The sequence below is a fragment of the Electrona antarctica genome (genome assembly GCF_951216825.1).
Source record: "Electrona antarctica genome assembly, contig: scaffold_459, whole genome shotgun sequence".
NCBI lineage: Eukaryota > Metazoa > Chordata > Actinopteri > Myctophiformes > Myctophidae > Electrona > Electrona antarctica.
The window spans coordinates 21,944-38,857 of record NW_027638212.1 but is presented as its reverse complement, the minus strand read 5'-3'; the positions used below and the strand labels follow the sequence as shown (position 1 = coordinate 38,857).

The 16,914-nt window shown below is 47.9% G+C and overlaps 1 protein-coding gene across 1 annotated transcript in view; it reads left to right on the top strand.

Moving 5' to 3' along the window:
* LOC306918284 (fizzy-related protein homolog) overlaps window positions 1–16,914 on the top strand; it is a gene marked incomplete at its 3' end in the record, with an annotated part of 28,237 nt that overhangs the window by 1,247 nt on the left and 10,076 nt on the right. The window contains exons 2-11 of the mRNA XM_079531158.1: window positions 5,146–5,216; window positions 6,870–6,998; window positions 8,455–8,518; window positions 10,713–10,843; window positions 12,192–12,277; window positions 13,004–13,187; window positions 14,316–14,381; window positions 14,512–14,614; window positions 15,136–15,320; window positions 15,929–16,162. Coding sequence (XP_079387284.1) covers window positions 5,148–5,216; window positions 6,870–6,998; window positions 8,455–8,518; window positions 10,713–10,843; window positions 12,192–12,277; window positions 13,004–13,187; window positions 14,316–14,381; window positions 14,512–14,614; window positions 15,136–15,320; window positions 15,929–16,162 — 1,251 coding nt within the window. The 5' untranslated portion in view covers window positions 5,146–5,147. The remainder of the gene's footprint in view (window positions 1–5,145; window positions 5,217–6,869; window positions 6,999–8,454; window positions 8,519–10,712; window positions 10,844–12,191; window positions 12,278–13,003; window positions 13,188–14,315; window positions 14,382–14,511; window positions 14,615–15,135; window positions 15,321–15,928; window positions 16,163–16,914) is intronic.

Below are 16,914 nucleotides of genomic sequence, written 5' to 3'. Positions count from 1 at the left end.
AAATGGACCCTTATGCGTCTGTAACTCTGAGAGTGTACAAATGGAACCAAATGGACCCTTATGGGTCTGTAACTCAGAGTGTAACAAATGGAACCAAATGGACCCTTATGGGTCTGTAACTCTGAGAGTGTAACAAATGGAACCAAATGGACCCTTATGGGTCTGTAACTCTGAGAGTGTAACAAATGGAACCAAATGGACCCTTATGGGTCTGTAACTCTGAGAGTGTAACAAATGGAACCAAATGGACCCTTATGGGTCTGTAACTCTGACCAAATGGACCCTTATGGGTCTGTAACTCTGAGAGTGTAACAAATGGACCCTATCGGGTCCATTCGGTTCCATTTGTACACTCTCAGAGTTAAATTAACATTAATTTTACAATATAAACTGGGGGTCCCATAGATATAAATGCCATTAATTGGGGGTCCGTAGCCTAATGCATGTCAAAATGGGGGTCGTTGAAATTAAACGGGTTGAGAATCACTGCTAGAGCCGTAAAAATCTCCTCTAATGGGGGTCCCTGGAATATCTCTTCTAATGGGGGTCCCTGGCATATCTCTTCTCATGGGGGTCCCTGGTATATCTCTTCTAATGGGGGTCCCTGATATATCTCTTCTAATGGGGGTCCCTGGTATATCTCTTCTAATGGGGGTCCCTGGTATATCTCTTCTAATGGGGGTCCCTGGCATATCTCTTCTAATGGGGGTCCCTGGTATATCTCCTCTAATGGGGGTCCCTGGTATATCTCCTCTAATGGGGGTCCCTGGTTTATCTCTTCTAATGGGGGTCCCTGGAATATCTCTTCTAATTGGGGTCCTCGGGCTCATCGGTGTCAATCTGGGGGTCCCTGGTATATCTCTTCTAATGGGGGTCCTCGGGCTCATCGGTGTCAATCTGGGGGTCCCTGGTATATCTCTTCTAATGGGGGTCCTCGGGCTCATCGGTGTCAATCTGGGGGTCCCTGGTATATCTCTTCTAATGGGGTCCTCGGGCTCATCAGTGTCAATCTGGGGGTCCCTGACATATGTTTTCTAATGGGGGTCCTCGGGCTCATCAGTGTCAATCTGGGGGTCCTTGACATGAACCAGTTTGGGAACCAGTGAGATAGAAAATAATGTTCTAGGACGTCTTGATGTGATCAAAGCTGATGAGATAATGATGTCATCATTGTGACATAACAATCCTTTGTGTTTAATGACAAACCTTTTGATCTTTATTATCATAACCTCACTTTAGACTAACCTTTATATTATTATAACCTCACTTTAGACTAACCTTTATTAACCTTTATTATAACCTCACTTTAGACTAACCTTTATATTATTATAACCTCACTTTAGACTAACCTTTATATTATTATAACCTCACTTTAGACTAACCTTTATATTATTATAACCTCACTTTAGACTAACCTTTATATTATTATAACCTCACTTTAGACTAACCTTTATATTATTATAACCTCACTTTAGACTAACCTTTATATTATTATAACCTCCCTTTAGACTAACCTTTATATTATTATAACCTCACTTTAGACTAACCTTTATATTATTATAACCTCACTTTAGACTAACCTTTATATTATTATAACCTCACTTTAGACTAACCTTTATATTATTATAACCTCCCTTTAGACTAACCTTTATATTATTATAACCTCCCTTTAGACTAACCTTTATATTATTATAACCTCACTTTAGACTAACCTTTATATTATTATAACCTCACTTTAGACTAACCTTTATATTATTATAACCTCACTTTAGACTAACCTTTATATTATTATAACCTCACTTTAGACTAACCTTTTTTAACCTTTATTATAACCTCACTTTAGAGTCTAAAGGTTAATAAAGGTTAGTCTAAAGTTTAGACTAGGGGTAACCAACCAGGGGTTCGCGAGCTACCAGTAGCTACCGCCGGTAGCTACCGGTAGCTACCGGTAGCTACCGGCGGTAGCTACTGGTACCGGTAGCTCGCACGAGCCATTCAAGTAGATCCCGGAGTGAGTGGGTGTCAGACTGACCACCGAGTGGCGCGCTACAAGCTTGTAGGTCTGCTATTTTTGAAAAGTCGAAGAACGACTGACATAGAAACATAGCTTTTTCAGAAAACTGTCAGGATGTAGAAGACATTTTTAGAATCTGATCTCAGGTCAAAATGGGTTAAGAGTGTCTGATAAATGAGTCTAAATGTCAAGGACCCCCAGAATAATCTGTATTTGGCCGCTGACCCCCATCTGACAATATGTTGTTCAGGAACAACTTGTAGAGCTTGTAGATCTGCTATTTTTCAACATAACAAAATGCTTAAAACACCAAAAGGGGTTCCCGTCCTGAATGGGTTAATCGGGCGCTGGATTAACGTTTATATCATAACATTAAGACGTTGATTAATTTATGGCATTAGGTTAAACTTTAATCTTTCATCATAACAAATCCTCTTAAGAAGATCTTCTGTTCAGTTGAACTGGTGTTTTCTTTTATTCTGCAAACTTTGTTAATACAGTATTCAATCAATCAATCAATCAATCAAATCATAACTCCATATATGGCTATGGCTGACACGAGTCTTTGTGACATCAGCGTGACAGATGATGACACATGATTATAGGCAGCATATAAAAGGGTTACAAGCTCAGCCACTCTGCCGAGACCACCTGAGACCCTGCCCTGGGATAAACAGCACAGGCCCTGGGATAAACAGCACAGGCCCTGGGATAAACAGCACAGACCCCGGGATAAACAGCACAGGCCCTGGGATAAACAGCACAGGCCCTGGGATAAACAGCACAGGCCCTGGGATAAACAGCACAGGCCCTGAGATAAACAGCACAGGCCCTGGGATAAACAGCACAGGCCCTGGGATAAACAGCACAGCTACTGGGATAAACAGCACAGGCCCTGGGATAAACAGCACAGCTACTGGGATAAACAGCACAGCTACTGGGATAAACAGCACAGCTACTGGGATAAACAGCACGGGCCCTGAGATAAACAGCACAGCTACTGGGATAAACAGCACAGCTACTGGGATAAACAGCACAGGCCCTGAGATAAACAGCACAGCTACTGGGATAAACAGCACAGCTACTGGGATAAACAGCACAGCTACTGGGATAAACAGCACAGCTACTGGGATAAACAGCACAGCTACTGGGATAAACAGCACAGGCCCTGAGATAAACAGCACAGCTACTGGGATAAACAGCACAGCTACTGAGATAAACAGCACAGGCCCTGGGATAAACAGCACAGCTACTGGGATAAACAGCACAGCTACTGGGATAAACAGCACAGCTACTGGGATAAACAGCACAGCTACTGAGATAAACAGCACAGGCCCTGGGATAAACAGCACAGCTACTGGGATAAACAGCACAGGCCCTGAGATAAACAGCACAGCTACTGGGATAAACAGCACAGCTACTGAGATAAACAGCACAGGCCCCGGGATAAACAGCACAGGCCCCGGGATAAACAGCACAGGCCCCGGGATAAACAGCACAGGCCCTGGGATAAACAGCACAGGCCCTGAGATAAACAGCACAGGCCCTGGGATAAACAGCACGGGCCCTGGGATAAACAGCACAGCTACTGGGATAAACAGCACAGCTACTGGGATAAACAGCACAGCTACTGGGATAAACAGCACAGCTACTGGGATAAACAGCACAGCTACTGGGATAAACAGCACAGCTACTGGGATAAACAGCACAGGCCCTGGGATAAACAGCACAGGCCCTGGGATAAACAGCACAGCTACTGGGATAAACAGCACAGCTACTGGGATAAACAGCACAGCTACTGCTGACAGCCAACTCATCTGTCTCAGTTATAACGTCCTCCACTAACTAAGTCTTGACTTAAGTTGTTTTAATCAACACTCCAGCGAGCCTCGACGTCTCAGCCAGTGTAGTAAAAGCAGAGCCTAATATCTTCCCCAAGGTATTGAGATGCATATACTGTATATAGTCCTTATCCTGTCCCATGTGACCAATACTATATTATATTAGCCTTATCCTGTCCCATGTGACCAATATTATATTATATTAGCCTTATCCTGTCCCATGTGACCAATATTATATTATATTAGCCTTATCCTGTCCCATGTGACCAATATTATATTATATTAGCCTTATCCTGTCCCATGTGACCAATATTATATTATATTAGCCTTATCCTGTCCCATGTGACCAATATTATATTATATTAGCCTTATCCTGTCCCATGTGACCAATATTATATTATATTAGCCTTATCCTGTCCCATGTGACCAATATTATATTATATTAGCCTTATCCTGTCCCATGTGACCAATATTATATTATATTAGCCTTATCCTGTCCCATGTGACCAATATTATATTATATTATAATATGCACCGAGTCCACGTCTATTTGAATATTGTGTTAACTGTGTTTCTCTGTCTGGTTTCAGTCATGGATCAGGACTATGAGTGTTAACTGTTTCTCTGTCTCTGGTTTCAGTCATGGATCAGGACTATGAGTGTTAACTGTGTTTCTCTGTCTGGTTTCAGTCATGGATCAGGACTATGAGTGTTAACTGTGTTTCTCTGTCTGGTTTCAGTCATGGATCAGGACTATGAGTGTTAACTGTGTTTCTCTGTCTGGTTTCAGTCATGGATCAGGACTATGAGTGTTAACTGTGTTTCTCTGTCTGGTTTCAGTCATGGATCAGGACTATGAGTGTTAACTGTGTTTCTCTGTCTGGTTTCAGTCATGGATCAGGACTATGAGTGTTAACTGTGTTTCTCTGTCTGGTTTCAGTCATGGATCAGGACTATGAGTGTTAACTGTGTTTCTCTGTCTGGTTTCAGTCATGGATCAGGACTATGAGTGTTAACTGTGTTTCTCTGTCTGGTTTCAGTCATGGATCAGGACTATGAGTGTTAACTGTGTTTCTCTGTCTGGTTTCAGTCATGGATCAGGACTATGAGTGTTAACTGTGTTTCTCTGTCTGGTTTCAGTCATGGATCAGGACTATGAGTGTTAACTGTGTTTCTCTGTCTGGTTTCAGTCATGGATCAGGACTATGAGTGTTAACTGTGTTTCTCTGTCTGGTTTCAGTCATGGATCAGGACTATGAGTGTTAACTGTGTTTCTCTGTCTGGTTTCAGTCATGGATCAGGACTATGAGTGTAGGCTGCTCAGGCAGATCAACATCCACAACGAAAACGCCAGTCCTGTGGTAAGTGACTCACTCACTCAGCAAAATGCTGCCTCGGCCCCTCTGCCCCTCGGCCTCTCTGCCCCTCTGCCCCTTTGCCCCTCTGCCTCTCTGCCCCTCTGCCTCTCTGCCCCTCTGCCTCTCTGCTCCTCTGCCTCTCTGCCTCTCTGCCTCTCTGCCCCTCTGCCTCTCTGCTCCTCTGCCTCTCTGCCTCTCTGCCTCTCTGCTCCTCTGCCTCTCTGCCTCTCTGCCTCTCTGCCCCTCTGCCTCTCTGCTCCTCTGCCTCTCTGCCTCTCTGCCTCTCGGCCCCTCAGCCCCTCTGCCTCTCTGCCTCTCTGCCTCTCTGCCCCTCTGCCCCTCGGCCCCTTTGCCCCTCTGCCCCTCTGCCCCTCGGCCCCTTTGCCCCTCGGCCTCTCTGCCCCTTTTCGGTGCCTGCCTCACTGTCAGCCAAACACATTGCTTTGTTAGTGTGCGTGCGTGCGTGCCTGCCTGCCTGCCTGCCTGCCTGCCTGCGTGCGTGCGTGCGTGCGTGCGTGCGTGCGTGCGTGCGTGCGTGCGTGTGTGTTATTTCAAAAGATACACAAAGTAAAGGTGTGTGTGGGGGGGGGGGGGGGGGGGGGGGGGTAGTGAAGATACCGGGCGGGTCCTCCCTGTGTGTGTGTGTGTGTGTGTGTGTGTGTGTGTGTGGGGGGGGGGGGGGGGGGGAGCTAGTGAAGATACCGGGCGGGTCCTCCCAGACTGGATTAGTGTGTGTGGGGGGGGGGGGGGGGGGGACAGGGGGGGTTTATAACAGCAGAGAAGAGGGTGTGGCTCTTTACTATGCATTAGGTGGTTAACCCATTTTGACCTGAGATCAGATTCTACAAATGTCTTCTATATCCTGACAGTTTTCTGAAAAAGCTATGTTTCTATGTCAGTGGTTCTTCAATTTTTTAAAAATAGCAGACCTACAAGCTCATAGCGCGCCACTCTGTGGCGCGCTATGAGCTTGTAGATCTGCTATTTTTCAATAGCTAAAGCACAACATAATGCTGACACCAAAAGGGGTTCCCGCCCAAAATGGGTTAAGAGGAGTATCTATCTACAGTATCAACAGATTACTTTTACTCCACTACAATTGTTTATAAAAACAAACGTAGGCGATCTACAAGCTCACAATGCGTTAGTTAGGACTTAGGAGGTGTATCTATCTATCTGTGAACAGATGGTAATGTGGGGCGTCGACAGCATCAGTGTGTGAATGAGGAGGTGTTGGCGCCCCCCTGAGGCCAACCCTCTTCACTGAGGCCACACCCCTCTTCACATGTCCTGAAAGGTGCTCTGTAAAGCACTTTGAGCTGCATTTCATGTCCTGAAAGGTGCTCTGTAAAGCACTTTGAGCTGCATTTCATGTCCTGAAAGGTGCTCTACAAATAAAGGACATTTCATGTCCTGAAAGGTGCTCTACAGGTCCTGAAAGGTGCTCTACAGGTCCTGAAAGGTGCTCTACAGGTCCTGAAAGGTGCTCTACAGGTCCTGAAAGGTGCTCTACAGGTCCTGAAAGGTGCTCTACAGGTCCTGAAAGGTGCTCTACAGGTCCTGAAAGGTGCTCTACAAATAAAGTTGTATTATTATTTCTAACTATGCCGCGTCTGTGTCTCTCCCCCCCCCCCCCCCCACCCCCCACCCCCCCAGAAGCCCAGTGGACCAATGAGAACGCTGACTCCCACCAACTCTCCCCTGTCGTCTCCCAGTAAGCACGGAGACCGTTTCATCCCCTCCAGGGCCGGAGCCAACTGGAGCGTCAACTTCCACCGAATCAACGTGAGTCTCCCTGTCTGTCAGGCCCTACGATACCTCCCTGTCTGTCAGGCCCTACGATACCTCCCTGTCTGTCCCGCCCTACGATACCTCCCTGTCTGTCAGGCCCTACGATACCTCCCTGTCTGTCAGGCCCTACGATACCTCCCTGTCTGTCAGGCCCTACGATACCTCCCTGTCTGTCCCGCCCTACGATACCTCCCTGTCTGTCAGGCCCTACGATACCTCCCTGTCTGTCAGGCCCTACGATACCTCCCTGTCTGTCCTGCCCTACGATACCTCCCTGTCTGTCAGGCCCTACGATACCTCCCTGTCTGTCAGGCCCTACGATACCTCCCTGTCTGTCAGGCCCTACGATACCTCCCTGTCTGTCCTGCCCTACGATACCTCCCTGTCTGTCCCGCCCTACGATACCTCCCTGTCTGTCAGGCCCTACGATACCTCCCTGTCTGTCAGGCCCTACGATACCTCCCTGTCTGTCAGGCCCTACGATACCTCCCTGTCTGTCAGGCCCTACGATACCTCCCTGTCTGTCCCGCCCTACGATACCTCCCTGTCTGTCAGGCCCTACGATACCTCCCTGTCTGTCAGGCCCTACGATACCTCCCTGTCTGTCAGGCCCTACGATACCTCCCTGTCTGTCCCGCCCTACGATACCTCCCTGTCTGTCAGGCCCTACGATACCTCCCTGTCTGTCAGGCCCTACGATACCTCCCTGTCTGTCAGGCCCTACGATACCTCCCTGTCTGTCCTGCCCTACGATACCTCCCTGTCTGTCAGGCCCTACGATACCTCCCTGTCTGTCAGGCCCTACGATACCTCCCTGTCTGTCAGGCCCTACGATACCTCCCTGTCTGTCCTGCCCTACGATACCTCCCTGTCTGTCAGGCCCTACGATACCTCCCTGTCTGTCAGGCCCTACGATACCTCCCTGTCTGTCCCGCCATACGATACCTCCCTGTCTGTCAGGCCCTACGATACCTCCCTGTCTGTCAGGCCCTACGATACCTCCCTGTCTGTCAGGCCCTACGATACCTCCCTGTCTGTCCCGCCCTACGATACCTCCCTGTCTGTCCCGCCCTACGATACCTCCCTGTCTGTCCCGCCCTTTGAGCGACGCTCTCGGCCTGTGGAGCGGCGCTCCCGGCCTGTGGAGCGGCGCTCCCGGCCTGTGGAGCGGCGCTCCCGGCCTGTGGAGCGGCGCTCCCGGCCTGTGGAGCTGCGCTCCCGGCCTGTGGAGTGACACTCCCGGCCTGTGGAGCGATGTGATCGGTTTTGATATCAATAAATCTCCGTCCTTTTGATCAATCTCCATCCTGGCCATCGCACCGTACTAATTAATAAGACGGAGATCTCCGTCTGGGGCCCTTAAACTGTTAAATCACGTTCTGAGAGGCTTTTATCAAAATAACTAACATAATGTCGTTGTTGTCGTCGTCTGCTTCTTCTTCTCTCACAGGAAATCGAGAAGTCTCACAACCAGAACAGGAAGTCCAAAGACGGCACATCAGACAACAGTAAAGGTAAAGAATCACTGTTGTTTTTGGCGACTAAAACTAAGATGAAAACTGTTGGTCGACTTCCTTTACCTTTACCTTTACCTTTTTCCACTGACGAAAACTACATGGAAACTAAATTAAAACTTAACCCTTTTAGGCCTGACATCGAAATAAATAAAAAAGTCTTCTGAAAGAATATACATTCAAAGATTTGTGCCGCATTTTCACGATTTAAAAAAAATAGCAGACCTACAAGCTCGTAGCGCGTCCCTCGGTGGCGCGCTATGAGCTTGTAGATCTGCTATTTTTCAATAGCCAAAGTATAATATAATGCTTAGTTAAAACACCAAAAGGGGTTCCCGCCCAGAATGGGTTAAGCTATGATGACTAAAACTAAGACTAAATATACTGACAATTTCGTCAACAAATAAAAACTAGACTAAAATGTTAGGAAGGGACTCTAGTGGACAAGAGATCCACTAGGAAGGGACTAGTGGACAAGAGATCCACTAGGAAGGGACTAGGAGATCCAGTGTTGTCATTTTACACTTGGTTTGAATGCTGAAAATGGCAGCGACGCGTTGTGAACTTGTGAGCAAGTGTAAAATCAGTCATTACGACAGCATCAAGGCCCGCCAAAATACTTTTAGTCGACTAAAATCGTATGACATTTAGTCAGCTGCTATAAGCAATAATATGTCAACATTTTAATGACTTTGTTTTTCCTTTTTTTTGAGTGGTGCAAACCACTCCAACAACCAGCGTTGTCTGTATCTATGTTTGTTTACCTGTATACGTGTCCGTGCAAAGGTGAGCATGGTTGCTATGGTTAGTGTGTGACGTCACTGACATAGCTGATCAGACTATATAAGACAGGGTGTGATCACACAGGTGTGATTTTTTAATATATATTCAGTAGGCCTGTCAGTCGATTAAAATATGTAATCGCGATTAATTGCATGATTGCCCATAGTTAATCGCCGATTAATCACAAATTAATCTCATATTTTTTATCCGTTCTAAATATACCTTAAATCAGTGGTTTTCAAGATTTTTCATATCAAGGCCCATTATTTATTCTGCATTTGAGCCACGGACCACCATTTGATGACATTTAGCCTTCCAGACCCAAACTAAAGAACTGTATTGATGTTGGTACCATTAGGAGAGATAACAGGCCAATGTTGAACAAAATAACATGTTTTCTAAGTTCTCTAATTGTGTAGACTTCTTGTAAATTAACTTTAAGTAATGCATTTGTTTAACAATTATTCAAGTGTAAAATTTAACCAAATGGACCCACTTGGTTTCATTTTACACTCTCAAAAGTTAAAGATATATAAGGGTTCATTTGGTTACCAACCCTCCATCATTTAGCTGTGGGCCACCTGGAATCCCCTCAGGGACCACTGGTTCAGAACCACTGCTTTTCAAGTTTTAAATACTCAACATGGGAGAATGCTTGCTTTATTGCAAATGCCATGGAAGAGGGAAACAAAATCATAAACTCCACTCACACACACACACGAGAGCCCCTGCCCCTCTCTCTCTCCTGCAAGTCAACATTAGCTTTAGCACTCATTAGCATGGTCTGTGTAGCATGATTAGCATCAAGCTTTCACAACTAACTAACTATGTTTGTCAACCAAAACTGCCAGAGTTTTGCTTTTGCCCAATGCCCACTTCAAAGAGCTTCTGATCTAACACATTGTGAAGCAAATTAACTAATAACGAGCCCAACGGAGGCATTCAGCCTAGCTGACGTGACGACTGCTCACAGCTCAACTGCCAACGGCCCAGTGCCCTGACGGTCCGGAGTCCGGACTGAGTGGGAATGGTAGAGAGAGAGTGGGGGGGGGGAATGAGAGAGAGGCGGGGCTATTGGAATCTGCCTGCCTGCATTCACATGTATGCGTCTCTCAACCGTTCTGTCAAACTTCACCGTGCGTTAATTAAATTAACGCCGTTAAAAGGACTTTGAGTTAACGCACGATTAACGCGTTAACTTTGACAGCCTTAATATTCAGACAGCCAGCAATGTGTAAAACGCTCCCAAAAATAATGTAGTCTCTGTGACATCATCTAGGGGCCGCAATCTGCATTCAAAGATGTTCCTAGAAGCTTTGTCATTGGTTGAAAAAAAAAAACGGTCGAAATATAGCAGCTTTAATCTATATATACGGTATTATTGTGTGACTGTGTGTCTCCCCCCGCCCAGCGGACGGCCTAGCGTACTCGGCACTGCTGAAGAACGAGCTGCTGGGAGCGGGCATCGAGAAGGTCCAGGACCCACAGAGTGAGGACAGGAGGCTGCAGCCCTCCACCCCCGTGAAGAGGAGCCTGTTTAGTGTAGGTTAACTGACCCTCACTGACCCTCACTGACCCTCACTGACCCTCACTGACCCTAACCCTCCACCCCCGTGAAGAGGAGCCTGTTTAGTGTAGGTTAACTGACCCTCACTGACCCTCACTGACCCTAACCCTCCACCCCCGTGAAGAGGAGCCTGTTTAGTGTAGGTTAACTGACCCTCACTGACCCTAACTGACCCTCACTGACCCTAACCCTCCACCCCCGTGAAGAGGAGCCTGTTTAGTGTAGGTTAACTGACCCTCACTGACCCTCACTGACCCTAACCCTCCACCCCCGTGAAGAGGAGCCTGTTTAGTGTAGTTTAACTGACCCTCACTGACCCTCACTGACCCTAACCCTAACCCTCCACCCCCGTGAAGAGGAGCCTGTTTAGTGTAGGTTAACTGACCCTCACTGACCCTAACTGACCCTCACTGACCCTCACTGACCCTAACCCTCCACCCCCGTGAAGAGGAGCCTGTTCAGTGTAGGTTAACTGACCCTCACTGACCCTAACTGACCCTCACTGACCCTAACCCTAACCCTCCACCCCCGGGAAGAGGAGCCTGTTCAGTGTAGGTTAACTGACCCTCACTGACCCTCACTGACCCTAACTGACCCTCACTGACCCTAACTAACCCTAACCCTCCACCCCCGTGAAGAGGAGCCTGTTCAGTGTAGGTTCACTGACCCTCACTGACCCTCACTGACCCTAACTGACCCTCACTGACCCTCACTGACCCTCACTGACCCTAACTGACCCTAACTGACCCTCACTGACCCTAACTGACCCTCACTGACCCTAACTGACCCTAACCCTCCACCCCCGTGAAGAGGAGCCTGTTTGGTGTAGGTTAACTGACCCTCACTGACCCTAACTGACCCTCACTGACCCTAACCCTAACCCTCCACCCCCGTGAAGAGGAGCCTGTTCAGTGTAGGTTAACTGACCCTCACTGACCCTAACTGACCCTCACTGACCCTAACCCTAACCCTCCACCCCCGTGAAGAGGAGCCTGTTCAGTGTAGGTTAACTGACCCTCACTGACCCTAACTGACCCTCACTGACCCTAACTGACCCTCACTGACCCTAACCCTAACCCTCCACCCCCGTGAAGAGGAGCCTGTTTAGTGTAGGTTAACTGACCCTAACTGACCCTCACTGACCCTCCGCCCTGTCAAGATGAGCCTGTTTATTGTAGGACACAATACTGTCCATTAGCCTTAAGTCTGTCTGTCTGTCTGTCTGTCTGTCTGTCTGTCCTGTAAAACATTAGCATTGTTACATGTTATATATATATACGGTATTGTGGGTTTTTCATTAATGGTTGTCTTTGTGTCCTGCAGTATTCCGTCAGCGCCAAGAGGCCTCTCCCAGAGGAGGACGGCAACGCAGTGTCTCCGTACTCCCTGTCCCCGGTCAGCAGCAACAGGTAACCATAGCAACCATGTTTAGAACGGGTAACCATAGCAAACATGTTTATGACAGGTAACCATAGCAACCATGTTTATAACAGGGAGCCATAGTAACCATGTTGTGCATCATTCCCCTACTTTTAGTTTCTCTCTGGTAGAAATCACTGTGTTTTGGTCTCCCAGTCAGTCGATGTCTTCTTAACACCCTCAGCGCACAGGACGGAGTTCTCCGTCCTATCAATTAGTAACGCCCAGCGCTCAGGACGGAGATTGATCAAAAAGACAGAGATTATTGATATCAAAACCGATCGCGTCGCTCCACAGGCTGGGAGCATCGCTCCACAGGCTGGGAGCACCGCTCCACAGGCTGGGAGCATCGCTCCACAGGCTGGGAGCATCGCTCCACAGGCTGGGAGCATCGCTCCACAGGCTGGGAGCGTCGCTCCACAGGCTGGGAGCACCGCTCCACAGGCTGGGAGCACCGCTCCACAGGCTGGGAGCGTCGCTCCACAGGCTGGGAGCGTCGCTCCACAGGCTGGTCGCATCGCTCCACAGGCTGGGAGCACCGCTCCACAGGCTGGGAGCACCGCTCCACAGGCTGGGAGCACCGCTCCACAGGCTGGGAGCACCGCTCCACAGGCTGGGAGCGTCTGTTGGGCAACAATAGATGTTATTTTACGGTGGGACGTCATCGAAAATGTTCCCAATGTTAACTCAACTCTGTGTTATTTCCTCCTCCGCAGCCAGAAGCTCCTTCGCTCGCCCAGGAAGCCGACGAGGAAGATTTCCAAGATCCCCTTCAAGGTTCTGGACGCTCCGGAGCTCCAGGACGACTTCTACCTCAACCTGGTGGACTGGTCATCTCTCAACGTGCTCAGCGTGGGCCTGGGGACCTGTGTGTACCTGTGGAGCGCCTGCACCAGCCAGGTGGGTCTAATTACCTCGTTAGTACACCTGTGTGTACCTGTGGAGTTTGGTTTTGCGGAATGTACTCTGGATTAACCCATTCTGACCTGAGATCAGATTCTAAAAATGTCTTCTACATCCTGACAGTTTAAAATGTCTTCTACATCCTGACAGTTTAAATGTCTTCTACATCCAGACAGTTTAAAATGTCTTCTACATCCTGACAGTTTAAATGTCTTCTACATCCAGACAGTTTAAATGTCTTCTACATCCTGACAGTTTAAAATGTCTTCTACATCCTGACAGTTTAAATGTCTTCTACATCCTGACAGTTTAAATGTCTTCTACATCCTGACAGTTTAAATGTCTTCTACATCCTGACAGTTTAAAATGTCTTCTACATCCTGACAGTTTAAAATGTCTTCTACATCCTGACAGTTTAAATGTCTTCTACATCCTGACAGTTTAAAATGTCTTCTACATCCAGACAGTTTAAATGTCTTCTACATCCTGACAGTTTAAATGTCTTCTACATCCTGACAGTTTAAATGTCTTCTACATCCTGACAGTTTAAATGTCTTCTACATCCTGACAGTTTAAAATGTCTTCTACATCCTGACAGTTTAAATGTCTTCTACATCCTGACAGTTTAAATGTCTTCTACATCCTGACAGTTTAAATGTCTTCTACATCCTGACAGTTTAAATGTCTTCTACATCCTGACAGTTTAAATGTCTTCTACATCCTGACAGTTTAAATGTCTTCTACATCCTGACAGTTTAAATGTCTTCTACATCCTGACAGTTTAAAATGTCTTCTACATCCTGACAGTTTAAAATGTCTACTACATCCTGACAGTTTAAAATGTCTTCTACATCCTGACAGTTTAAAATGTCTTCTACATCCTGACAGTTTAAAATGTCTTCTACATCCTGACAGTTTAAAATGTCTTCTACATCCTGACAGTTTTCTGAAAAAGCTATGTTTCGATGTCAGTCGTTCTTCGACTTTTCAAAAATAGCAGACCTACAAGATCTAGATCTGCTATTTTTCAATAGCTAAAGCATGATGTGTTCCTGTCGGCCATGATGTGTTTCTCCTGGGCTTTCTCTGCAGGGAGATTAACTTCTTCTTCTCTGGTGTGTTTAGGTGACGCGTCTCTGTGACCTCTCTGTGGAGGGAGACTCTGTGACCTCCGTGGGCTGGTCAGAGAGGGTGAGTACAATCTGTTTAACTCATTCTAGGCCAAGCACTTATTTGACTTCTTATTCCAGGGTCACTTGGTCGCCGTGAGGACTCCTATTGGTGTTTGTTCATATAAAGGTGTTTATTTGTATCATTTCAGGGTAACTTGGTCGCTGTAGGAACTCATAAAGGCTACGTTCAGATCTGGGACGCTGCAGCCGGGAAGAAGCTGTCCGTGTTGGAAGGACACACTGCTAGAGTTGGTAAGGAATGGATGGATGAATGTTTAACCCATCATCCACTACAGACTCACTCCCAATCTAAACTATGGAATGGACTTCCCATCGCAGTCAGAACTACAGACTCACTCCCAATCTAAACTATGGAATGGACTTCCCATTGCAGTCAGAACTACAGACTCACTCCCAATCTAAACTATGGAATGGACTTCCCATTGCAGTCAGAACTACAGACTCACTCCCAATCTAAACTATGGAATGGACTTCCCATTGCAGTCAGAACTACAGACTCACTCCCAATCTAAACTATGGAATGAACTTCCCATTGCAGTCAGAACTACAGACTCACTCCCAATCTAAACTATGGAATGAACTTCCCATTGCAGTCAGAACTACAGACTCACTCCCAATCTAAACTATGGAATGGACTTCCCATTGCAGTCAGAACTGCAGACTGATTTTGGATAAAAAGTAAAATGCAATGCTCTGTCCTCTCCACCACCAGCCCCATTGACCCCTCTCTCCTCTGTCCTCCCCGCCACCAGGAGCGTTGGCGTGGAACGCGGACCAGCTGTCGTCGGGCAGCCGTGATAGGGTGATACTGCAGCGTGACATCAGAGCCCCGCCCCTGCAGTCCGAGCGACGCCTCCAGGGTCACCGCCAGGAAGTGTGTGGCCTCAAGTGGTCCACGGACCACCAGCTGCTGGCCTCCGGGGGCAACGACAACAAGGTAATGACCTCTGACCTTTAACCTTATGACCCCTGACCCCACGGACCACCAGCTGTTAGCTAGCCCCTTAGGGCCGATTCATACTCCTATTTTACCGCTGTTTCGGCGCTGTAGAGCCGAAATGATTTCGGCTCGTCAGAAATTTTCAGTAGCACCGAAGAGCCGACTTTAGGACGGTACCCGCCCCCCCCCCTCTCTCAGTAATGTGTGTGTTCTCTCTCTCTCAGTAATGTGTGTGTTCTCTCTCAGTAATGTGTGTGTGTTCTCTCTCTCTCTCTCTCAGTAATGTGTGTGTGTTCTCTCTCTCTCTCTCTCTCTCTCTCTCTCTCTCTCAGTAATGTGTGTGTGTTCTCTCTCTCTCTCAGTAATGTGTGTGTGTGTGTTCTCTCTCTCTCTCTCTCTCTCTCTCTCTCAGTAATGTGTGTGTGTTCTCTCTCTCTCTCAGTAATGTGTGTGTGTGTGTGTTCTCTCTCTCTCTCTCTCTCTCTCTCTCAGTAATGTGTGTGTGTGTGTGTTCTCTCTCTCTCTCTCTCTCTCTCTCTCAGTAATGTGTGTGTGTTCTCTCTCAGTAATGTGTGTGTGTGTGTGTGTGTTCTCTCTCTCTCCAGCTCCTGGTGTGGAACCACTCCTCCGTCCTCCCGGTCCAGCAGTACACGGAGCACCTAGCGGCGGTGAAGGCCATCGCCTGGTCTCCTCACCAGCACGGCCTGCTGGCGTCCGGAGGAGGGACGGCTGACCGCTGCATTCGCTTCTGGAACACGCTGACCGGCCAGCCGCTGCAGTGCACCGACACAGGGAGCCAGGTGTGCAACCTGGCCTGGTCCAAGCACACTAACGAGCTGGTGAGTCCCTTAACACTGACCCCAGGTCTGCTCCAAGCACACTAACGAGCTGGTGAGTCCCTTAACACTGACCCCAGGTCTGCTCCAAGCACACTAACGAGCTGGTGAGTAAACACTGACCCCAGGTCTGCTCCAAGCACACTAACGAGCTGGTGAGTAAACACTGACCCCAGGTCTGGTCCAAGCACACTAACGAGCTGGTGAGTCCCTTAACACTGACCCCAGGTCTGCTCCAAGCACACTAACGAGCTGGTGAGTAAACACTGACCCCAGGTCTGCTCCAAGCACACTAACGAGCTGGTGAGTAAACACTGACCCCAGGTCTGCTCCAAGCACACTAACAAGCTGGTGAGTAAACACTGACCCCAGGTCTGCTCCAAGCACACTAACAAGCTGGTGAGTAAACACTGACCCCAGGTCTGCTCCAAGCACACTAACGAGCTGGTGAGTAAACACTGACCCCAGGTCTGCTCCAAGCACACTAACAAGCTGGTGAGTAAACACTGACCCCAGGTCTGCTCCAAGCACACTAACAAGCTGGTGAGTAAACACTGACCCCAGGTCTGCTCCAAGCACACTAACAAGCTGGTGAGTAAACACTGACCCCAGGTCTGGTCCAAGCACACTAACGAGCTGGTGAGTCCCTTAACACTGACCCCAGGTCTGGTCCAAGCACACTAACGAGCTGGTGAGTCCCTTAACACTGACCCCAGGTCTGGTCCAAGCACACTAACGAGCTGGTGAGTCCCTTA